This window comes from Pongo abelii, chromosome 13 (genome assembly GCF_028885655.2).
Source record: "Pongo abelii isolate AG06213 chromosome 13, NHGRI_mPonAbe1-v2.0_pri, whole genome shotgun sequence".
NCBI classification, from domain to species: domain Eukaryota; kingdom Metazoa; phylum Chordata; class Mammalia; order Primates; family Hominidae; genus Pongo; species Pongo abelii.
This window is the reverse complement of record NC_071998.2, coordinates 129,007,692-129,030,790: the sequence shown is the minus strand read 5'-3', so window position 1 is coordinate 129,030,790 and position 23,099 is coordinate 129,007,692. Positions and strand designations below refer to the sequence as shown.

Sequence of the window (23,099 nt, the reverse complement as noted above, 5' to 3'; positions counted from 1 at the left end):
TAATAACTTTAACTGTAATTTTAAAATTTTAATTGTAATTAAAATAAATAAGATACTATATACATAAAACAGGAACAGGAGATACTAAAAAGAATAGAAAACAGTAAAGAATATGAAAATATAACAACTGGGCCAGGCGTGGTGGCTCACGCCTGTAATCCCAGCACTTTGGGAGGCCAAGGCGGGTGGATCACCTGAGGTCAGGAGTTCGACACCAGCCTGACCAACATGGAGAAACCCCATCTCTACTAAAAAAAAAAAAAAATTACAAAATTAGCCAGGCTTGGTGGTACATGCCTGTGATTCCAGCTCTCAAGAGGCTGAGGCAGGAGAATCACTTGAACCCGGGAGGCGGAGGTTGCAGCGAGCCGAGATCGCGCCATTGCACTCCAGCCTGGGCAACAAGAGCAAAACTCCGTCTCAAAACAAAAACAAAAACAAAAATAAAAATATACATATATATAAAAATAACAACTGAAGTTAAAAATTCGATTAAAAAAATTGATAAGTGGTCAAAAATGCTCCTCCAAAATACAACAAGACCAAGACATGACAAAAAAATATACTTAAAATTAGAAAACTAAATACAGGAAGTCCAACATTCAACTAAAGGAAACGGAAAAGGAGAACACAGAGAAGACAGTAAAGAATAAACTGTCGGCCACACACGGTGGCTCACACAGGTAATCCCAGAACTTTGGGAGGCCGAGGCGGGCAGATCACGTGAGGTCAGGAATGTGAGACCAAACTGGTCAACATGACAAAACCCCATCTCTACTAAAAATACAAAAATTAGCCAGGCATGGTAGCGCGTGCCTGTAGTCCCAGCTACTCGGAAGCCGAGGCAAGAGGATTGCTTGAGCCCAGGAGTTCAAGACCAGCCTGAGCAACATAGTGAGACCGTGTCTCTCCAAAAAAAAAAAAAAAAACCTCCTATAATGAAACGGTGTCAATCTTCAGATTTCACAGCTACTTAGGCATCTGCATAATACATAACAAAAGGCTAGCACTAAACGCATGGTAAATATTAGGAAAATCACGGATGCAATGATCCTAAAGGTTTGACAGGGGAATAGTGCTTACAAAAGGTTAAGAATGAAATTGGGCCTTGCCAGCAACGTGGCCCATGCCTGGAATCCCAGTAATTTGGGAGGCTGATGGGGGTGGATCACCTGAGGTCAGGAATTTTAGACCAGCCTGGCCAATATGGCGAAACCCCATCTCTACCGAAAATACAAAAATTAGCGGGGCGTGGTGGCAGGAGCCTGTAATCCCAGCTACTTGGGAGGCTGAGACAAGAGAATCACTTGAACCCAGGAGGTGGAGGTTGCAGTGAACCCAAATCGCGTCACTGCACTCCAGCCTGGGTGAAAAGAGCAAAACTCCATCTCAAAAACAAAAAGAATGAAACTGGGCCAGACTTGGTGGATCTGCCTTTAATCCCAGAACTTCAGGAGGCCGAGTTCAAGGCCAGCCTGGGCAACATGGCAAGACCCTGTCTCTACAAAAACAGAAAAACCACTGCCGGTAACAGTGGCTCATACCTGTAATCCCAACACTTTGGGAGGCTCAGGCGGATGGATCATTTGAGGTCAGGAGTTCGAGACCAGCCTGGCCAACATGGTAAAACCCCATCCCAATTAAAAATACAAAAATCAGCTGGAGTCCGGGCATGGTCGCTCAAACCTGTAATCCCAGCACTTTGGGAGGCTGAGGAAGGTGGATCACTTACTTGAGGTCAGGAGTTCGAGACCTGCCTGGCCAATATGGTGAAATCCTGTCTCTACTAAAAATACAAAAATTAGCCAGGCATGGTGATGCACAGCTGTAGTCCCAGCTACTCAGGAGGCTGAGACAGGAGAATTGCTTGAACCCAGGAAGCAGAGGTTGCACTGAGCTGAGATCGTGCCACTGTATTCCAGCTTGGGCAACACAGTGACACTCGTCTCAAAAAAAAAAAAAATAGCTGGGCGTGGTGGTGCCTACCTGTAATCACAGCTACTCAGGAGGCTGAGGCAGGAGAATCGCTTGAACCGGGGAGGTTGCAGTGAGACAAGATCACACACCACTGCATGCCAGCCTGGGCAACTGGGTGCCAGACTGGGTGAAACCGTGTCTCCAAAAAAAAAAAAAAAAAAAAAAAGGTGGCGGGCATAGTGCCTAATGCCTGGTCTGTAATCCCAGCACTTTGAAAGGCCGAGGTGGGTGGATCACAAGGTTGGGAGTTCAAAACCAGCCTGGCCAATATGGTGAAACCCCGTCTCTACTAAAAATACAAAAAAATTATCTGGGTATGATGGTGCACACCTGGTAATCCCACCTACTCGGGAGGCTGACGCAGGAGAACCACTTGAGCCCAGGAGACGGAGGTCGCAGTGAGCCGAGATGGCGCCACCGCACTCCAGCCTAGGGCAACAGGGTAAGACTCCATCTCAAAAAAAAAAAAAAAAAAGAAAGAAAGAAAGAAAAATCAACCAGGTATGGTGGCACACACCTGCCGTCGCAGGTACTACTCGGGGCACTGAGGCAGGAAGATTACTTCAGCCCGGGAGGTCAAGGCTGCAGAGAACTATCATCGAACCACTACTCCAGACTGTCTCAAAAAGAAAAAAGACCAAACCAGACTTCTCAAGAGCAACAATGAAAACTGAAAGATACTGGAGCTATGACTTCAAAATGACTTTCCAACCTACCAGCCAAACTTACTAAGCGCACACGCAGAATAAAGACATTTGCGGCCAGGTGTGGGGGCTCACTCCTGTAGTCCCAGCACTTTAGGAGGCCGAAGTGGGCGGGTCACCTGAGGTTGGGAGTTCAGCAGCAGCCTGGCCAACACGGTGAAACCCCGTCTCTACTAAAAATACAAAAATTAGCCAGGTGCAGGCGTGGTAGCACGCACCTGTAATTCCAGCTACTCAGGAGGCTGAGGCAGGAGAATCGCTTGAACCCAGGAGGCGGAGGCTGCAGTTAGCGGAGATCGTGCCACTGCACTCCAGCCTGGGCGACGGAGCGGAACTCCATCTCAGAAAAGAAAAAAAGAGTAAATACATTTTCAGACACGCAAACCCCAAAAGTTTGCCACTTACCATACCTTCCTGGCTAGCTAACGGAGAGTGTGTTCCATCACCAGGAGGGAACAAACAGCGAGCAGCATCAGACGCAGGGAAAGGTGAGGAGACTCCTTTGGATGATGCTGTGTACCAGGCAGAGGGAACATGCATGCTTTTTTTTTTTTTTTTGAGACAGAGTCTTGCTCCATCGCCCAGGCTGGAGTACAGTGGCATGATGGCTCACTACAAGCTCCACCTCCCGGGTTCACGCCCTTCTCCTGCCTCAGCCTAATGAGTAGCTGGGACTACAGGCGGCCGCCACCACACCCGCCTAATTTCCTTGTATTTTTAGTAGAGACAGGGTTTCACTGTGTGTTAGCCAGGATGGTCTCAATCTCCTGACCTCGTAATCTGCCCGCCTCACCCTCCCAAAGTGCTGGGATTACAGGTGTGAGCCACCGTGCCTGACTGCATTTTTTTTTTTTTTTTTTTTTGAGACAGGATTTTGCTCTGTCACCCAGGCTGCAGGGCAGTGGCACAATCACAGCTCACTGCAGCCTTGGCCTCCTGGGATCAAGCAATCCTCCCACCTCAGCCCCTCAAATAGCTGGGACTACAGGCATATACCACCACCACACCCAGCTAACTTTTTTACTTCTAGTAGAGACAAGATCTCACTCCGTTGCCCAGGCTAGTCTCAAACTCCTGGGCTCAGGGGATCCTCTCACCTTGGCCTCCCAGGTATGAGCTTCCGGCCCTGGCCAAGAACATACATTCTGATTGGGGCAGGATGAACATAAGAGAACAAAAATCTTCTCTAATCTAAATCTTACACTAATCCACCATTAATGGAAGTCCATAGTCGACCCCTAAAATTGGTGAATAAAGACATGACAATACAAACATATATTTAGAAACATGAAGTAAATGCTCAAGAGCTGCAAGCAGGCTGCTTCTTCTCTAGAAAGACAGAAGATGATCGGCCGGGGGCGGTGGCTCACGTCTGTAATCCTAGCACTTTAGGAGGCCAAGGCAGATAGATCACTTGAGGTCAGGAGTTTGAGACAAGCCTGGCCAACATGGTGAAACCCTGTCTCTACTAAAAATACAAAAATTAGCCGGGTGTGGTGGCAGGCGCCTGTAATCCCAGCTACCAGGGCAGCTGAGGCACGAGAATCACCTGAACCTGGGAGGCAGAGGCTGCAGTGAGCCAAGATCGGGCCACTGCACTCCAACCTGGGCAACAGATCAAGACTCACTCTCAAAAAGAAAAAAAAGGGGGGAGGGGGGAGGGGGGAGGGATAGCATTAGGAGATATACCTAATGCTAAATGAGGAGTTAATGGGTGCAGCACACCAACATGGCACATGTATACATATGTAACAAACCTGCACGTTGTGCACATGTACCCTAAAACTTAAAAGTATAATTAAAAAAAAAAAATTAAAAAAAGAAAAAAAAAAGACAGGAGAACAGCTTTTAAGTGTTTTAGCACTGATTTTTTAAATTATGTGCACGTGCCTGCATTATTTTAAAAAAGAAAAAATAAGGAAGCGATACATAGTAGCCACCCTGCTACTTGCCTGAGAAAGCCTTCCTGCTGGAAGATGACGTTTTGCTGAGACAAAAGCCTTGAGTCAAAGGAACCCTAGGATCTGATCCTCAGTGACCCTGGACATATTTAAACCCTAAGATGCCCCATTTACTAACTAATCCACAAATGGGGAATGGAGGATATATTCAACTACCTCAGTAGTTTTTTTTTTTTTTTTTTTCCTGAGACAGTCTCTCACTCCGTTGCCCAGGCTGCAATTACAGGCACGCACCACTATGCCCAGATAATTTTTGTATTTTCAGTAGAGACAGGGTTTCAACCATGTTGGCCAGGCTGGTCTCGAACTCCTGACCTCAAGTGATCCGCCCACCTCGGCTTCCTAAACTGCTAGGATTACAGGCATGAGCCACCACGGCTGGCCAGTTCTTTTTGGTATGAAAATGTATTGACTATCTTTGTAAATCAAGGAAAAGAAATGAAGTTAGATAAGTTTCCAGTGTCAGCTTTATTACCTTAATCATCTGCCAATTAATGAACCCTGACCCAGGAATCATTTCCCAGGTTTAGTGACAACAGTGATCACATGCCTACCTACTCTCCAGAAGGCCAGAGTTGCTGCGCTACACACAGGGGCTCCCTCACCTTCTCATACACCTTGATGATAAACCCTTAGAATCATGAATCTAAAAACAGAGCTTTTATTAACCTAAAATGACCATCACAGATATAACACGTTTAGCAAGCACCAGCTCTATAGCCAAACCACCTGCATCTCCATCTTCTCGACCACAAGCTCTTCAATCTTGGGCCTCACTGCGCCTGTCTTCTCATTTATAAACAGGGAGATAACAGTACCTACCTCCTAAGGTTGCTGCTAGGCTCAAATTATTGAATTCATGCAAGGCACTGGCACTATGGCAGGGTTGGACACAAGTCAGGGCTCAATCAACAGAGGCTGTCATTATCATCAGGTGTGTTAAGCCCTCTATTCAAGGCTGCCTATGGAACCGGAGACATCTGGAGCCATTTGCTCGTCGGTCATGTATTAAACACCTACTACGTGCCCAACACTGTACTAGGGCTAGTCCTATAACCGACTGGCCAAGTTATCTAACCCTTCCTCCTCAGCTGAACAGGAAACAACAGGGCGGGCATAATGGCTCATGTCTGTAATCCTAGCACTTAGGGAGGTCGAGGCAGGCAGATCGCTTGAGTCCAAAAATTCAAGACCAGCCTGGGCAACATGGTGAAACCCCGGTCTCTACAAAAAAAATACAAAAAAATTGGCCAGGTGTGGCAGCACCCGAGGTGGGAGACTCCCTTGAGCCTGGGTGGTCGAAGCTGCAGTGAGCCGTGATCATGCCTCTGCATTCCAGCCTGAGCGACAAAGGGAGATCCTGTCTCAAAAAATAATAATAATAAATAATAATTTAAAAAAGGAAATAACAGCACCTGCTGCACAGGGTGAAGAAAACTGAGTGAGGCGCCTGATCTAAAAGTCTTGCACAGTGTGTGGGATCCAGTGGGTACTTCATAAATGATATAATTCATCACTACACGTCTTCTCTCCTACAAGCCTGGAAGTGACTTGAAGTTTCCTAATTTCGCTTTTTGTTCTCAGTGACTAATATTCATTCCTTGAATGCTGCAGGTAGTCAGCAAAAACTCCTTGCATTGAATTTAAGAATTCCCCTGCACCTTCCCAGTTTACTTATTTCAACACCCCCCAAAAAAGCAGGAAAAAAATAAACAAAAAGGCCATACATTACCTGAGCTAAAATACAGTGTTAAGTCTATGCACCAGGATACTGTACGGCTTCTTACTACACCTTAACTTACTAAGTTTTAGAAGTCTCAACTGTTACTAGACAGTTAATTTCAAAGAAATACTTCTAAGCTGACAGTTTTCTCCAAACCGGTCCCTTATTTCAGCCCTAAGACCACACTATTTCTGCATCTCCAAGGACACACCACCTCCTGCTTGCTTTTCCTTCAGAGGGACGCCAGCGGTCCACTCGCAAGACTTTAATCTCTACGCTGCTTCCTTTCCTAAGCGAGGAAACAAACTATCCTTGAGAATGAGCACGGGGAAGGCCGAGACCATTAACAAAAGAATGTGAACTTTTTACATCCAGAGCCCTTTAAAGCTGCTGGTTTGGAAATAAACTTGAGTCCGCAAGCTTCCCACCGAGCGTGCTTTCCTGCTTCTGACAGCCAGGAGGGCTGGAGCAGCATTGTCTGGGGAGAAACACGCCGGGACTGGCCAACTTTTCGTTAAAGATGGTGCCATCCTACTCAGAACAAAGTGAAAGGTCAACGGAGCGAAGGAAGAGCTCCGAGAGGAGGGACAGCCTCGCCTCGGCCGGCGCTCCAAAGTTGGCCGGCCCCGCTACTTTTCCTTTTGTCCTCCGCACCTCCCCGGCACCCTGGCCGAGGCCCTCCCCGCAGATCCGGCTCGCGGGCGGCGGCGGCGGCGGCACGGGGTCCGTGGGGGGCGCGGGCGCAGGTACGCGGTCGCCTCCCTCACCTGCGCCCCCGCCCGCGCCCCCAGCCGCCGCCCGGCCCGCGCCGCGCACAAAGCGCGCCCGGCGGGAGCGCGGGCCGGACGCCCGGCGGCCTCGGCCCGGCCTCGGCCTGAGGCGGCGGCAGCGGTGGCGGCGGCGGCGGCGGGGGGGCCCGGGGCCCCGCCCGCCCGCCGGCCGCCTGCAGCCGCCCCGCCCGGTTCTTCGCCCCCGCGCCGCCTCCACCGCTGCCCGCCGCCCCCGCGCCGCCCCCCGCCGGCCCCGCTGCTCACCTCGGCATCGGCGGCGGCCATGGCCCGGGCCCGCAGCGTGGCCCCGCCCCTCCCGCGCGCCATCGCCCCGCCCGCGCCTCGCGGCCCAGAGTCGGGGCGGGGCCGATCGCCTACGTCTGCGCCTGCGCCTGCGCCCGCGCCTGCGCGTTGGAGCCCGACCGGTGCGGCGCCTGCGCACTGGGACCAGGCTCCCGAGGCGCGGGGCCTGAGGCGGCCGGAACCGGAACGCGCGCCCGCAGGGTAGGAGACCTGGAGCTTCAGAACCCGCCCGCCAGAGTCGTAGTAATGGATGGGGAGTAGCCTTCCCATTTTCAACACATATCTCATTCTAAATTGACGTTCTGGTGAGCTGGCCGAAGAAGGAGAAAGACCCGCGGCTGCGACCTCTGACCTCTAACCCCGGACGCACTTTGATTTCGCCGGCTTGCGCTGAAGGCTGACTCCCTGGGCCGCAGCCTGGCGGGGGAGCCGCCTGTGGGGTGTCCCCGGCGCGGGAGGGTGCTCTGGTTCAGGCAGGTTCCCGTTGCAGCGGGGTTCCCCCGGTTGGGAGGAATGCCCCTGCCGAGGGGATGCTCCGGCTGGAGGGGGTGTCCCTAACGGCGGGGATGCCTGGACTGGCGGGGGTGTCCCACTGGGGAGGGTTTCCCGGTGGGGAGGTGCCTGGCGGGGGAGCGGCTCCGGCTAAGCATGGGTGTTCTGCTAGGAGGATGTGTCTGGCTGGGGGCGGTGTCCCAACCGGGAGGGTTGCCCTGATGGGGGAGGTTCCGCAGTTGTGGAGATGCCAACTTGGGGGGTGCTCCGGTTGGGGGGTGTGCCCTCTCTGGTTACCCCGCTCTCCGCTACCACTCATATGCCTGCTGCCCAGATATGCACAAGCCAAGGCCTTTTCTGCAGACCAAGTAGCCTTCCCTGGAGAGCGCCCCCAGCACCACGGAAACTATCTATATGCCCCGCGGTGGCCAGCCCGCCTTATCCCAGCCCCGAGACCCAAAACAAGAAGCATGGACTGAATTTGAGGTTTCTGGATGGTCGCGTGAACCGAGGGGACGGGTACTGGACTGACAAGAAATGAGCCTTGAAGGTCAATCTGGGTGACACCCGAGTCTCCTGGTGAGTCGGGACTCCGGAGAATTATCTCAAGTCCAGCATAGACAGCGCACATAGACAGAAAAGGAAAGAGACAATCCCAAGTGCCAAGGGAACCTTCCCAGGTTTCTTTAGGGCAGCTAAACTGCTCTGTCAAAGCCTAAGTCCATTTATGACAGGCCGAGCACCCTGAGCCCTCGCAGGAGACACGAGCGCCTTCATGGCCCTCCTGCCCCACACTCACCTGCTGCTGTCTGTCCCTTCCCTGAAACCTTTATTTCAAGTGTCTTTGTGGCTTGCCTCTTTACTATCCTTGAGTTTAAATATCACCTGTTAAGGGAAGCCTTCCCTCTCCTCCCTAGTTAAAATGATACTGCCCCCCCATACCTGTCTTGGTTGACTGACTTTGCTCCATCACAGTGTGTGTCATCTGACTCCCACATCCTGATTTGGAATATTGTCTACCTACTAGAATGTAAGTCCATGGTGCCTAGAACAATATCTGGTGTACAGGAGACAAAATATTTGTTGACTGGGCCGGGCGCGGTGGCTCGCGCCTGTAATCCCAGCACTTTGGGAGGCCGAGGCGGGTGGATCACGAGGTCAGGAGATCGAGACCAGCCTGGCTAACATGGTGAAACCCCATCTCTACTAAAAATACAAAAAATTAGCCGGGGGTGTTGGCGGCGCCTGTAGTCCCAGCTACTCGAGAGGCTGAGGCAGGAGAATGGCATGAACCCAGGAGGCGGAGGTTGCAATGAGCCTAGATCGTGCCACTGCACTCCAGCCTGGGTCAAGACTCTCTCTCAAAAACAAAAAAACAAAAACAAAAACAAAAAAAAAATTGTTGACTGAATAAAGGGAGTTAAAATGTGAAGAAAAATCCTTCACCAAGCAAACATCCACGCTAAGTGAAGGTGTGGGAAGCAGCTGCAGGCAGCTTTTTCACTCCATTTTGTCATCAGCTGCTACCCTTGTGTGCCCCTCAGCACTTCTGTCAAAATGCTGCTCTCAGCACGTGACATGCTAACACTGCAGACTTCAGGTCGGTCCTGAGAGGCAGGCACTGTTCTTACCCACATTTTATAAGTGACTGAACTGAAGCAAGGGAGTGGTGAGAGGCAGTGACGGGATTCAGCCCAGGAGGCCTTCCTTTCAACCACACACTGCACTGCTTCCAGGAGGCGCTTCACAGATGACCCCACCTGTGGTACACTTTCTGCTGTTCTCCAATATTCATGCTGCCCGTCCCACAATTAGTAAAATTTTAGCCAAGTACAGGACTGCCTGGCTAAAGACCACATTTCCAACGGGAAGGGGACAGGTCAGAGACAAAAACTGACAATCCATTTCCCAGTCTGTCCCTCAAAAGTCCCACCATTAGGCTGGGCAGTGGTGAAAGCTGTCAACAGCCATCTGGGAGCCAGGGATGGGAACCACTATGTAGGAATGACAACTCTGCCACAAGGCCAGGATCTGCCCCCTCTGGACTGTTCAAGAAATAAACTGTCATGCTATGAGGGTGGGGGGCTGTCCCCTACAGTCCCATGAGTTTTTTGTGGGGTTTTGTTTTTTATTTTTTGAGGCAGTCTCGCTCTGTCACCCAGGCCGGAGTACAGTGGCACAATCTCAGATCACTGTAACCTCTGCCTCCTGGGTTCAAGCGATTCTCCTGCCTCAGCCTACTGAGTAGCTGGGATTACAAGCATGGCCCATGATGCCCAGCTATATATATATTTTTTTTTTCTGTACAGATGGAGTTTCACTATGTTGCCCAGGCTGATCTGGAACTCCTGACCTCAAGCGATCCACCTGCCTCAGCCTCCCAAAGTACTGAGATTACAGGTGGGAGCCACCGTGCCCGGCCTGGTCCTGTGCATTTTATAGATAAGGTAACTGACAAACCTAGCCACAGTCACCCCTTCACCCTACAGGAGAAGTGGAATTTGAACCCAGAGCCTTCTTCACCACCACCTCCATTGTTTCTGGAAGCACCCTCCAGGCAGGCCAGCCAGCATCACAGGGCCTCCCTTGGGGCTGGAACGTCTGCAGGATGCCCCTTTGAGAAATGCTGCTCCACAGAACCCTGCCTTTCAGGCCTTGGAGACGTGGGCAGGGGAGAAGCAGCGTCCCTCAGAGCCAGGCCTGGCAGTGGTGCCAGCAGGGGCCGAGGCCCAGGGAGCAGGGTCTCCTGTCAGAGGGACCTGGGCAAGCCCCTCCATGTGCCAGCTGGTTTCTCAGCAGGGGAGGTCCACACCATGCCGCCTGGGAACCTGGGTGCCTAAACGCAACAGGAGCCGAGGCACAAATTTAACCAAACACCAAAGTTGCGTGAGGCCCCAGTTCGTGAGCCGGGCTCCAAGGACATGTCCTTCGGCAGCTCTGGAAGGCCCAGCGCCAGCCCCCGTCCTCTGTTAAAGGGAACCAGCCCCGCGGCTCCGCCCCAGGCATGGTAGCCTGAGCGCACCCTCAGGGTAGTAGGGGCACCTGAGGAGCAGGGTCTGCCCTGGCATGAGCAGAGCCCAGGATGGGGTCAGGGTCAGGCCCTGCCGGAGGCTGGAGGGTGCCCAAGGCGAGGCCGGTGAGGCCCAGCTCTACAAATAAAGTGTTTTATTTACAGGAGTCGTCTCTCCAGGTCCCAGCTCCCTGCCACCCCCACCCCAGCCCCACGGAGAAGAGGGCGGATGCCAGAGGAGCTGGCAGAGGCTGGGCAGGTCCTGAGTGGGCCAGGCCAGGCCGAGAGAGAAGGCACGAGGCCCTGGGCGCCCCAGTCCCAGGGCAGAGGCCAGGCCTGCCTTGAGAAGGCAGCACGGGGTCAGCTCTCAGGGGTCAGGCTGGGGTCCACGCCGCCGCAGCTCTGCTCATAAGACGGTGGGGCCTCTGCGGGAAGAAAGCAGGGTCTGCATGGGGCTCCTGGCGTCCCCTCCCTGCCAAGCCCTGGCCCTCGACTCACCATAGGGGTAGCCCCAAGAGCTGTACTCTGGAGGAAGAATCAAGGTGCTGGTGGTGGGCATTGGCCCCCTGGAGCCCTCTGCAAAGTAGGGGACAGTGGCACCTGTTGAAATGCACAAGGGAGGGTGCAGCGGGTGTGAGGCAGGGCTGCCATCCTGAGGACAGGGCTCGGGCGCACCAGGCACAGAACTCAAGGTGGCCAGCAGGGGCTGCTGCTGCGAATGGCTCTTGGTGGAGAGGAAGACGGGGTCCAAGAATTGGAGGCCGCCAGCCGCAGCCTCAGCCTCCTCCTGGGGTGGTGCGGAAGGCACCACCAGGGGTGGGGCCCCAGGAGGCAGCCCCAGGCCTGGCCGGGGGCTCAATGGGGCATGGTTCACAGCAATATTGCCAATGAAGACCGGGAGGGTCACCGTAGCTTCCGGCGCCTTCAGAGAGACCTGGACAGGATTGAGGTGGGGCATGAGGGGCCAGGGCCAAGGCCACTAGGCCTCAGGCCACCCAGCCCCCAGCAGCACCAAACCTGTAAGTAGTAGTCGATGTGGATGAGGCTGCAGCCCGGCAGGGCCGACTGGGGCAAGGCAGGCACCAGGATCTGCTCGTGCCACTGCGCCCGCCGCCAGGCCTTGACGCCCGCACCCTCCACCTCTGCGATGGTCCGTACGTCGTGGATCCAGCGCTTGGCCTTATAGGACACTTTCTGGGGAAGGACCAGCCTGTGAGCCTGCGCAGGCTGCCAGCCCACCCCCAGGAGGCCGGTCCAGGCAACTGGCGGGGGCTCTGACCTGCAGCAGACTGGCCACCACAGGGCTGGTGTCCTTGCCTGACTGGTTCTCAATGTCGGCATGCAGCTGCAGTGCCTGCCCCACCACATAGCCGCGGAGATCAGTGCTGGCTGTGAGGACCACGCTGCCCGTCTTCACCAGCTTGTAGGAGAACTTCTTGGTGGCAGAGGCCACGTTGGGTTGCTTGGGGGGAGGGCCAGGGAGGGGCTTAGCAGGTGTGGGCAGGCTGGATCCCTGTGGCATTGGGACAGGCCCCTCAGCCCTGCCACGCCCTGCCCCTGGACATCAGCAGTCAGCTCAGGGCAAAGAGGCCACTGCCTCCAGACCCTGGCCCCCCTCACCTCAGCTGGGGACAAGACACTGGGATGAAGCAGTGCCTGCCCAGCTCTTCCCCAGCCTCCATGAGGGTGGGGACCCACCAAGGAGGTCACTGTGCCATCCTCACCTCAATGTCTGGGATGCTGTTCAGGTTCAAGGGGCTCAAGATATAGAACACGAGGCTGCACTTGTGATCCTTGGAAAACCGTGGCGTGTGGATGGTGGCCCTCACCTGGTGCACGATCTTCCCAAAAGGACCCTCAAAGGACGTGGGTGCTGTGGCTGGGGAGAGAGCAGGCACTGGCACCTGGCTGCCTTCCACCCTGCAGAGCCCACCTCCCAGGACCAGTTGGTCATCACCAGGCCTGTCCAGGCTGGGCTCTCACCAGGAAGCAGGAACTGGAAGGGGAAGCTGTGCTCTCCAGCGGGCAGGCTCCCTGCAGAGACAGGAGGGAGGTGGGGGGCGGTGGGGACAGGCCTCAAGAGGCCTGAGGTGGCCACAGGGCCAGGATAAGAGTGGGCACTGCAGCTGACCAGCTCACACTGGGTCTCCCTGTCTCAGTCACCAGCGCCACAGCAGTACAGGGCTGTGGCCTGGGTGAAGGACTGGGGATAAGAGCTTGGCTTGAACAGGAGAGTGGTTTGGGAATGGGGCAAGGGTGAAACAGCTGTGCCAGGGGTCAGAGCACACCCAAATCCAGCACAAGGGGAAGGTGGCCCCTTCAGCCACCCAGCGCCTATGAGAAAGCCATCAGGGCTCACAACCCTGGGACAGGATGGGCCAGTGCCAGATCCAAGAGGCAGATCTAGGAAAGGGGGAGGACAAAAGGACAGACAGGCCCCACTCCAAGGGCTGCCCACAGGGGTCACCACTGGGGAACTGGCTCCCAAACTTACCCTTGTCTGCCAGCGACAGGGAACTGTTGAAGTAACCCTCCTCCACTACCCACGCTGTGTCATTAGCCTTGTTGGAGACCCCGCAGGAACCTGTGCAGGTCACCCGGATGGCTGCAAAGGGGAAGGCTGCATGAGCCCCAGCCAGCCGACGGCCCAGGCCCCTAATTGCTGCTAGCACACGAATTCGACCTGGGGCCAAGCAGCGCCACCTGGGCAGGGTCCTGGGAAGGCCAGTGAGCAAGCAGCCCATGCCACTTCAGAGGACATCTGCCCATCTCCTGTCTTGGGGGGCTCCGAGGGAATCAGGCTGGTGAGGGGCCTGACCAGCACAAAACGACGTCTGCCCTGCAACCCAGAGCAGAAAGACCCCAACGCTCATCCAGATGATGGCTGGGTTACCCCCCAAATTGGTAACCTTGGCTCCTAGCCAGACCTGTGAAAGCTCAGCTGCCTACAGGAGATACTCGGGACACACCAAGGGACGCATCTTCTTGCTGCCCTGTGGACAAGTCAGTTAGGCAGGGAAGGACCCATCCACGCTCCAGGAAGCTAACTGCCAACCATCATGCTGCAGGAATGTAGCCAGACCCGCCTGGGCAGACAATGTTCCACAGTCAGCACACCGTTGGGTGGGGCCCTACTTCCTAGGCGAGCACTGCCCAGCGGGGCTGACTTTCTGCATCAGGAGACGGCTCGGTCCTCTCCAGCCTCCCCAGGGGAGTGCCCAGACCAGGAACTGCTTGAGGCAGAGGTGGCCACTGTTCTGTGGCCAGGAACACAAATTCCTCAGTCCAACAGATGTGTGTCCAGAAACCACAACGATCAGAAGATCATGGCTGGACAACCAGATCCAGCAGAAGCTGGTCACAAGGGAGGACAGACACAGCACAAGTACACACAGCACAAGACCCAGGTGGGCAGGGGTTGGGGGAGCCAGCGGCAGGCCACCTGCAGCTCCAGCCCCTCTTCTCCCTGCAGGGCTGAGTCAGGGCCAAAGATGGCCACCTCCCTGCCTGGTCCTGGTGGGGGTCACGTGAGGAGAAGGTGACTCAGACTCTGACACCTGCTGACGGAGCAGCCAGGCAGGAGGAGTACCGGTGTGCGGAGGGCCCAGGGTCAGCCAGACCTGCCTCACCTGTGGTCTCCCCAGCAGGCCCCACCTGTAGCCCAGGCCTTCTGCCTGCCACCCAGAGCAGCAGGATTCCTCTCACAATCCTTGGCTCAGCCGCAGCCCCACGTGGCTCTCCATATGCATCCTGCCCTCTGCCTCGGCAGCTGCCAGGCCCAGTCCCCCATCCCTGAGGGTGGCCCTTGCTTCCTGCTGCACGCCCTCTACTCCCTGGGCGCTGCCAGGGCCTGGCCTCAGCCTCCATTCCAGCCCAGCCTTGCCACCCCAACCTCAGTCCATTTTTTGGTTGTTGTTGTTGTTGTCGTCGTTGTTGTTTTTTAGACACGGTCTCACTCCCGCCACCCAGGCTAGTGTGCAGTGGCACGATCTCGGCTCACTGCAGCCTTAACCTCCTGTGTTCAAGCGATCCACCCATCTCAGCCCTGCAAGTAGCTGGGACTACAGGCACATGCCACCACACCTGGATTTTGTTTGTTTGTTTGTTTTGTATTTCTTATAGAGACGGGGTTTTGCCATGCTGTCCAGGCTGGTCTCAAACTCCTGAGCTCAAGCAATCCGCCTGCCTCAGCCTCCCAAAGTGTTGGGATTACAGGCATGAGCCACAGTACCCAGCTCTGCTCTGATTTTGAATCCATGTTCTGTTAGCCAGGCCCTCCTCGGGCCAGACCCCATACTGTTTTCATGCTGAAAATCTGTAACACCAGTAATCCTCCTGTGGACCAGCAGACAGCCCAACAGAAGCACACGGGCATGAGCAAGCACAGAGGAGGGTGGGCGTGGCTGAAGCAAGGAAAGGAGGCCTGGGGACTGGAAATGCTGCAATGCTTTTAACACTCCTAACAGACTGCACATCCCCGCCTTGAATCCCGCAAATGCTGGGACCCAGCTGGGTGCAGTGGCTCACACCTGTAATCCCAGCACTTTGGGAGGCCAAGGCGGGTGGATCACTTGAGGTCAGGAGTTCAAGACCAGCCTGGCCGACATGGTGAAACCCCATCTCTACTAAAAATACGAAAAAGGCTGGGCATGGTGGCTCATGCCTGTAATCCCAGCACTTTGGGAGGCCAAGGCAGGCAGATCACCTGAGGTCAGGAGTTCGAGACCAGCCTGAGCGACATGGAGAAACCCCATCTCTACTAGAAATACAAAATTAGCTGGGCGTGGTGGCGCATGCCTGTAATCCCAGCTACTAGGGAGGCTAAGGCAGGAGAATCGCTTGAACCTGGGAGGCGGAGGTTGCGGTGAGCCGAGATCGCGCCATTGCACCCCAGCCTGAGCAACAAGAGTGAAACTCCATCTCAAAAAAAAAAAAAAAAAAAAAAAACAAAAATTAGCCAGGCGTGGTGGCACACGCCTGTAATCCCAGCTACTTGGGAGGTTGAGGCATGAGGATCACTTAAACCCAGGAGACAGAGGTTGCAGTGAGCTGAGATTGCACAAACGCACTTTAGCCTGGGTGACAGAGCGAGACTTCATGCCAAAAAGAAAAAGAAAGAAAAATGCTGGAACCCACAGAGGATGCCGGAAAGGGGGCAGTGGTCCCCAGACTAACCCATATGCCAGCCAAGCACCCTCAAGTGACCCCAGCTGGTGGCACAGAACTGAAGATTAACCCTGCCCTCACTGTCCAGATTCCTAACCCACAACGCTGTGAGATATAATAAAATGGTTGTGTTAACTGTTTAAGAATGGTGTGTGACTTGAGGTGACCGTGACTTTTACGCAGCAGTAGATAATTGGAACAGACGTCCAACCTCACTAGAAATTACAGAAAACCCAGCCGGGCGTGGTGGCTCAGCCTGTAATCCCAGCACTGTGGGAGGCCGAGGTGGGTGGATCATGAGGTCAGGAGATCGAGATCATCCTGGCTGACACGGTGAAACCTCCGTCTCTACTAAAAATACAAAAAATTAGCCAGGTGTGGTGGCGGGCGCCTGTAGTCCCAGCTACTCGGGAGGCTGAGGCAGGAGAATGGCGTGAATCCGGAAGGTGGAGCTTGCAGGGAAAACCCAAATGACCTACCATTTCAATCCATCAGATTGACAAATATTAAATGCCTCGACACAGCTGGGCGCAGTGGCTCATGCCTGTAATCCCAACACTTTGGGGGGCCAAGGCGAGCGGATTGCTTGAGGCCAGAAGTGTGACAGCAGTCTAGGTAACACGGTGAAACCCTGTCTCTACCAAAACTACAAAAGATTAGCTGGGTGTGGTGGCGCGTGCCCCTGGTCCCAGTCACTCAGGAGGCTGTGGTGGGAGGATTGATCGCTCGAGCCCCGGAGGAAGAAGTTGCAATGAGCCAAGATTGCACCACTGCATTCCAGTCTGGGTGACAAAGTGAGACCTCATCTCAAATAAAATGAATGTCTTGGGGCCGGGCACAGTGGCTCACGCCTGTAATCCCAGCACTTTAGGAGGCTGAGGCGGGCGGATCACCTGAGGTTGGGAGTTCGAGACCCACCTGACCAACATGGAGAAACCCCATCTCTACTAAAAATACAAAATTAGTCGGGCCTGGTGGCGCATGCCTGTAGTCCCAGCTACTCGGGAGTCTAAGGCAGAATAATCACTTGAACCAGGGAGGCAGAAATTGTGGTGAGCAGCTGAGATTGCGCCACTGCACTCCAGCCTGGGCAACAAGAGCAACGTAAAAAATAAATAAATAAATAAATATCTTAACACACGTTGGAGGGAGGTGGAACACAAATACCCCTTATTCCAGTCCAACTGCAGACAGGTACGAGGTTCTGGCAAAGAGTGGGACAGGTCTACTGTAATTTTACCTGTGCATACCAGGAGACCCAGAATTCTGCTTAGAATCTCATGGTATTTAACTGAGAGCCTCACACACCACTGCTCATACTAGCAAAGCATCGCAAAAACCATCATGGGACATCTGACTCCACAAAAACAAACAGTATCCAACTGACCCTTGGGTCATCCTAAGGGTCCAGGTTCTGTGATCTTCCCAACGCCCATGCAGATGGCCCCATTTTGCACATACACCAAGGCTCTTTGAGATGACTCTGCCAAAGCAGCCTCCAACCACTGTCCAAAGTGAAACCTGTCCTGAGCTGCCCCACACACTCCTCAATAAGAACACGGGAGGCACAGGGCTCCCGCACAGCTGCCAGCTGCTTCCCTGCCAAAACACCTGGAGCTGCTCCTCTGCCTCTCAGCAAGTGCTTCAGGTCAGGCTGGGTGAATTTCCTAGGGAGCCCGTTTTCACTGGCCAGGCCAATGGCAGTGCCCATGTTTCTGCCTTTTCAAATCATCGAATCAGGCAGGACCACAGGATGCAGTTCTGCCCATGGAGAAGCCAGAGCAGTACACGGGGTCCATTGTGAGGGGTCTCCTTGCTGCTGGAGGCGTATGACCCCACTCCCTCTTCTTTCCAGCTTGCAGACTGCTTGTGATGGCAGAACAGGCTGAGGGGAACCGAGCCTTTCGCAACAGGAAAGCCACCAGGCAGGGCTTGGCTGCAGGACTGAGTGGTTCAGTGGCAGTCACCTAGTCAGAGTGTGACTTCTTCCGCCTTCTGGACTTGAATGTTGCACCTCTTTGCAGGGGCCCTGCAAGCCCTGTCCCTCCTCCCCCATGCAGGTTTAAAAAATGTTTCCTAGCCGGGCATGGTGGCTCACGCCTGTAATCCCAGCACTTTGGGAGGCCAAGGTGGGCGGATCACGAGGTCAGGAGATTGAGACCATCCTGGCTAACACGGTGAAACCCCGCCTCTACTAAAAATACAAAAATTAGCCGGGTGTGGTGGCGGGCACCTGTAGTCCCAGCTCTTAGGGAGGCTGAGGCAGGAGAATGGCGTGAACCGGGGAGGCAGAGCTTGCAGTGAGCCAAGATCGCGCCAGCGCACTCCAGCCTGGGCGACAGAGTGAGACTCCGTCTCAAAAAAATAAATAAATAAAATAAAAATAAAAAATGTTTCCTGTGTTCAGATGCACAACCAAGGACACGCTGTTGGAGGCTGCAGGCTGCTCTGACTCTAAGGAAGATCATGATTGGGCCGTGTTGTCGAGTGACCACTGGAACTTTCTTCTCCAGCTGGGGCTCCCACCTGTTCAGCAGCCCCTCCCTTGCACCACCTGCACTTGGACCATGAAGACCCAACCACTCCTCATCCTCATCCCAAAGGACTCACGCCTGCCACAGAAGCTGTGACCTGTAAGCCACTCCCCCAGTCCTGTTTCCAAATCTGTATCATGAGAGGAACAACCGTGCCACTTGCCAGGGCGCTGAGGGTTACTGAGGCTGGCCCATGGCACGTGGAGAGAATTGCATCGGGCCCACCATGAGTGCTCCGAGAACCACTGTCGGCCCTGGTCGCCCATCCCAGTAACAGCAGAACAAGAGGTGGTCCTGCCTGACTTCCAGCCCTGGACTGGGCCAGCCTGGGCTCCAGAAAACTGCTCCCTCCCAGGCCTCCCTCCGCGTCAGCCCTTGAGACAGCCGGTGTGCTCATGGCTGGGTGCTGATTGTCACCGACACTCATCGGCAGAGTAAGTGAGCAAGCCCTGGGGCCCGGGCAGGGCTGCTGTCCTCCTGGGGGCTGAGGGCCTCCCTACTGGCTCCTAGCAGGATTGACAGGCATCCTTTGAATAAGGAAAAGAAACCATGGTCCTTCCGTTCCCATCCCAGGCAGGGCTGGGGGAAACCCCCGGGGGCCCCTGTACACCCTCCCACCTCACTTGCAGCAGCCTGAATCATGCGCTCTCCGGCCCATCAGGGCCCATCTCCTACTCCTTAGCTCATGACCCTCCTTCTTCTCCCTCACTCAGACCAGCCTCTGTGAGGTAGGACCATCAGCCAGTGCTCCCTCGGCTCTTGGGCCAGCTGCCCAAAGTGCTGGGATTACAGGCGTGAGCATTCACCCACCCACCACGTCCACCCGGAGGCCAGGGGAGCCTGCACACCCAGGCCAGTCACGCACCACGGGGCCGTCCCTTCCCTGTGGTCAGCAATGGCCTGCTCGCCCCAGGCCACGCCAGGGGAAGGACGACAGGGCCCTGCCCTGCCCTCAGCCAGGATCCAGCCGGCCTCGCCACACACTTCACCTGTACCCAAGAGATGTGTGTGCTCTCTCTGCCCTGCCACAGCCACACGTGCCCCCACCCAGACCCCAAACTCAAGGTTGGGACAGAGGAAGGGAGGCTGTGGGGTCATCCCAGGAGGCCCAGTGGGGCCAGGAGCCTGACAGAAGCACCTACCACCGGGCTTCTTCCGAGGCCCCACAGCCTCAGGCGGTGCAAGGTCAGGGCCACAGCACCATCACCTGTCCCAGGAGGCTGAGAGGACAGAACAGAGATTGTGGGTTCTCAGCAGGCACAAAAGCGGTGCTATCACCCACGCGCAGGCCCAGCGGTCAAGGTCCAGCGGCAAGTCCAGGGGCTGTGGCATAGGCCAAGCAGCCCAGGTGGTTCCCACAGGAGGCCAAGGTAGAGAAGTCCCCAGCAGGGACGCGGCACTCACAGCCAGGGGCCGGGCAGAGGCAGCCTCACCTCGCGGGCCGGCCCTCACCTCCAGGGCGCCCTGCCAGCGGCCACTGCAGCAACCCGATACCCAGTCCCAGAGGCCCAGGCGTCCGCCTCGGCGGGGGGCCGGCGAGGCCTGCTGGCGGGTGGCAGGGGGCGCAGGGAGCCGCAGCAGGTGTCTGCACCCCGCCGGGACCGCACGCCCGGGCCAGGAGTGGCTCTGCAGCCAGAGCGCCTGCGCCGGGAGCCAGGGTGCGGGAAGGAGCCCAGCAGGTGCGAGCGCGGAAGGGGAGGGTCGCAGGCCTGCGTGCGCCCGCGCTCTGGGCGTCCACAGTGGACCCGATTCAGGCCCCGGCTTCAGGCCCCGCCGGGACCCCGCCGCCCCTCGGCGAGAGGGCAGGAAGGGCAGACACGGAAGGGCGGCGCCGCCCGGACCTCCTCGGCGCCGCCGAGCCCGCTCCCCAGCAGTCCCGGGCGGCGAAGACAGCGACTCCGCGGGCCCAACCCGGGGCCAGGCGACGGCAGCCGCTTCCGGGAGCCCTGGCCCCGCGCAGGTGCGGCCAAAGGCCCTCCCCGAGGACCCGCGCCCACCTCGGAACGGCAGCGGTGCCCCCAAGCGCACGCGCACGGTCCCAGCCAGCGGCTCCCCGGGGCTGTAGACGACGCGGCCGTGGCTCAGGCTGATCTCGAAGAGCTGCACTCGCCCCATGCCGCGGCCTCACCGGCCCGCCGCGCAGCGACGCCCCCGCCGGCCGCCAGCGAGCCCCGGCTCCGAGGCCCGGCCCCGCCCCCTCCTATGCCCCGCCCCCATCCGTCCCAATCCCGGCCCCGCCCCTATCCGGCCCCTCCCAGGCCCGGCCCCGCCCCCCGGCCCCGCCCAGCCCCCCCGTGAGCTGCCACTCGGAGACCCGGCCCCTCCCCTATTCCCCGCCCCATCCGTCCGTGTGGCCCCGCCCCCTTGTTATTCCCCGCCCCTCTGACGGCCCCCTCGCCCCGCCCCCGCCCTTCGCCCCTGCCTCGGCCGCCCCACCCCTGCCCCGCCCCCCGGCCGCGCTCAGCCATCCCCGGCCTCGGCCCAGTCCCGGCTGGGTAGGTGCTGCGCTGCGTCGGGCGCCGCTTAAGGGACTTGAGGCGCAAGCGTCCCCTGCGTCCCCCAAGGAGGGAGTCACCGTCGCGTCTCCGTCGGGGGGCGGTGCTGGGGGCGGGGCCGAGGCGACCTCTGAGACTGGGAAGGGCTCCCCGCTGCGCTCTGCGGCGGGCAGAACCCACTCCTCCGGCCCCACCCTCCGCCCGTCCCGCCCAGGGGTCTCCCTCACCCCGAGTCGCGGAAAAACGTCACGGGGCCGCTCGGGCGTCCTGGGTGGGGATGCTCCGCCGCCTAGGACCTGCCCCGCCTCAACCCCCACCCCCGGCTCCTGCCCCGCACCCCCAACCTTCTCCGCACCTACCTCGCGTCCCAGCACCTGTCGCGCCCCTCCGGAACCTGCCCGCCCTCCCGGTACCTGCCTACCCCCGCAACTATCCCGCCCCCCAACACCTGCCTCGCCCAACCCCTCCCCCCGCCCCGCCCCCTGCCTTCCCCGCACCTGCCCGGAGTGCCAGCACCTGCCCCGCCCCCCGCTATCCCCCTCCTTGCTGGCCTGATGGGGTGTGGTCCCAAGGGAGCCACACTTGGGCGGAGGCCCTTGGGCAGGGGTCCGCAGCGGAAGGGTCGGGGGCCAGGTGGGGCGAGGACTTGGATCACTTGAAACCAGGGGGAACACACTCCCATTTATCTTTTTTAAAGGGTCCCTTTGTAGAGAGTGAGCCGCGGGGGGTGGGACTCAAATACCCCGGGGGACCTAAGGCGGGAGAGACCCGTTGGATAGTCCTGGAGAGGGAAGGCGTCCAAATCGCCAAGGACCAGCTCACCATGGAGTGGGTGAGCGGGCCCCAGTGCTGGGATTTTTTCTAGGACAGCCGGTGAAGAGAGTGGCCTTCTCTGATGGAGAGGACGGACCTAGATACACATGGTTTGCAGGTGGGAGGGTCATCATATGCAGAGTCTGAGGTGCCACTGATCCCCAATGGACCAGGTACTTCCGTGCATGAGCCTGGGAGTCAAGCACTAAAATGTTGCCATCCCTAGTTGGTAGAAGGTAACAGATCAGGGAGGAGGAGTCTGGCACCCCAGCAAAGAGAGAGGGGCTCACAGGCTGGAGGGGCCCCCGGGCCAGGGTGGGAGAGGCCCTGAAGCCCCAGGCCCAGCTGACTCCCTTAGGATTCCGATGTTTCAGGAGGTGGGTCTAACTGGCCATACTCCAGACACTTTCCTGCCAAGGCTATGCACAGGCAGAATTCCCGAACAAGAGAGAAGGGTGCCGTGGGATGGCAAGGATTGTGGACAGCCCTCCCGAATGCAGTCGGCCATGCCAGAAGTCAGAAAGAAGGTGTTTCACCGGGCGCGGTGGCTCGCACCTCTAATCCCAGCACTTTGGGAGGCCGAGGTGGACGGATCACGAGGTCAGGAGATCAAGACCATTCTGGCTAACACGGTGAAACCCCATCTCTACTAAAAATAAAAAATAAAAAATAAAAAAAATTAGCCGGGTGTGGTGATGGGCGCCATAGTCCCACCTACTTGGGAGGCTGAGGCAGGCGAATGGCGTGAATCCAGGAGGCGGAGCTTGCAGTGAGCCAAGATCGCGCCACTGCACTCCAGCCTGGGTGACAGAGTGAGACTCCATCTCAAAAAAAGAAAAAGAAAAAAAAGAAAGTGTTTCAAGCAAGGGACAGACAGACTGTGTTGCAAGCTACTGAGATGAAAGACAATGGACACAGAACATAGGTGGCCTTTATCCCAGGTCAGCCACAATCTAAGCCCCACAGGACTCTGCACATCCTTAATTCTGACCCTATCTCCCACCTATCCTGTGTTCCAGAAACCACCACCAGCACCAACCGCCCTGTCATTAGACTCTTCTCCAAGCATACTTCTAGCCGCACTCTAATGAAAACCTGGCTTCCCCTGGAGCTTTCGGGTGGAGAGATGTCTTTTTGCAGGATCCCTCTAC

General features: G+C 56.5%; 3 protein-coding genes across 26 annotated transcripts in view; 1 reads left to right on the top strand and 2 right to left on the bottom strand.

Moving 5' to 3' along the window:
- Positions 1–7,480, bottom strand: part of EHMT1 (euchromatic histone lysine methyltransferase 1) — a 229,824-nt gene extending 222,344 nt beyond the window's left edge. For 8 of the 12 annotated variants that reach the window (XM_024252220.2, XM_063714603.1, XM_054521327.1 and 5 more), the window contains exon 1: positions 7,400–7,480. In XM_024252220.2, coding sequence (XP_024107988.1) covers positions 7,400–7,462 — 63 coding nt within the window. In that variant the 5' untranslated portion in view covers positions 7,463–7,480. The remainder of the gene's footprint in view (positions 1–7,399) is intronic. The other 4 variants (XM_024252226.3, XM_063714604.1, XM_063714608.1 and 1 more) reach the window with 1 other exon arrangement.
- A 437-nt stretch (positions 7,481–7,917) lies between these two features.
- On the top strand, positions 7,918–15,893 carry LOC103891558 (uncharacterized protein ARRDC1-AS1). The gene is made up of 2 exons (XM_009245069.4): positions 7,918–8,509; positions 10,240–15,893. Exon 2 carries the CDS (start codon positions 10,240–10,242, stop codon positions 10,768–10,770), a length of 531 nt encoding a protein of 176 aa, XP_009243344.2. The 5' UTR covers positions 7,918–8,509; the 3' UTR covers positions 10,771–15,893.
- ARRDC1 (arrestin domain containing 1) lies at positions 11,079–20,841 on the bottom strand. Of its 13 annotated transcripts, none has more exons than XM_054521315.2 (8): positions 20,638–20,835; positions 13,435–13,545; positions 12,924–13,025; positions 12,665–12,819; positions 12,220–12,402; positions 11,958–12,134; positions 11,439–11,874; positions 11,079–11,365 (listed from the first exon to the last, which is right to left on the bottom strand). In XM_054521315.2, the coding sequence occupies exons 1-8, from the start codon at positions 20,753–20,755 to the stop codon at positions 11,301–11,303; spliced, it is 1,347 nt and encodes a 448-aa protein (XP_054377290.1). In that variant the 5' UTR covers positions 20,756–20,835; the 3' UTR covers positions 11,079–11,300. The 13 variants fall into 13 exon arrangements, with proteins under 13 accessions (XP_054377290.1, XP_063570670.1, XP_002820497.2 ...); XM_063714600.1 differs by having other exon boundaries at positions 12,770–12,819; positions 12,924–12,974; XM_002820451.5 differs by having other exon boundaries at positions 12,924–12,974; positions 20,638–20,833.
- Between the last annotated feature and the right edge of the window lie 2,258 nt (positions 20,842–23,099).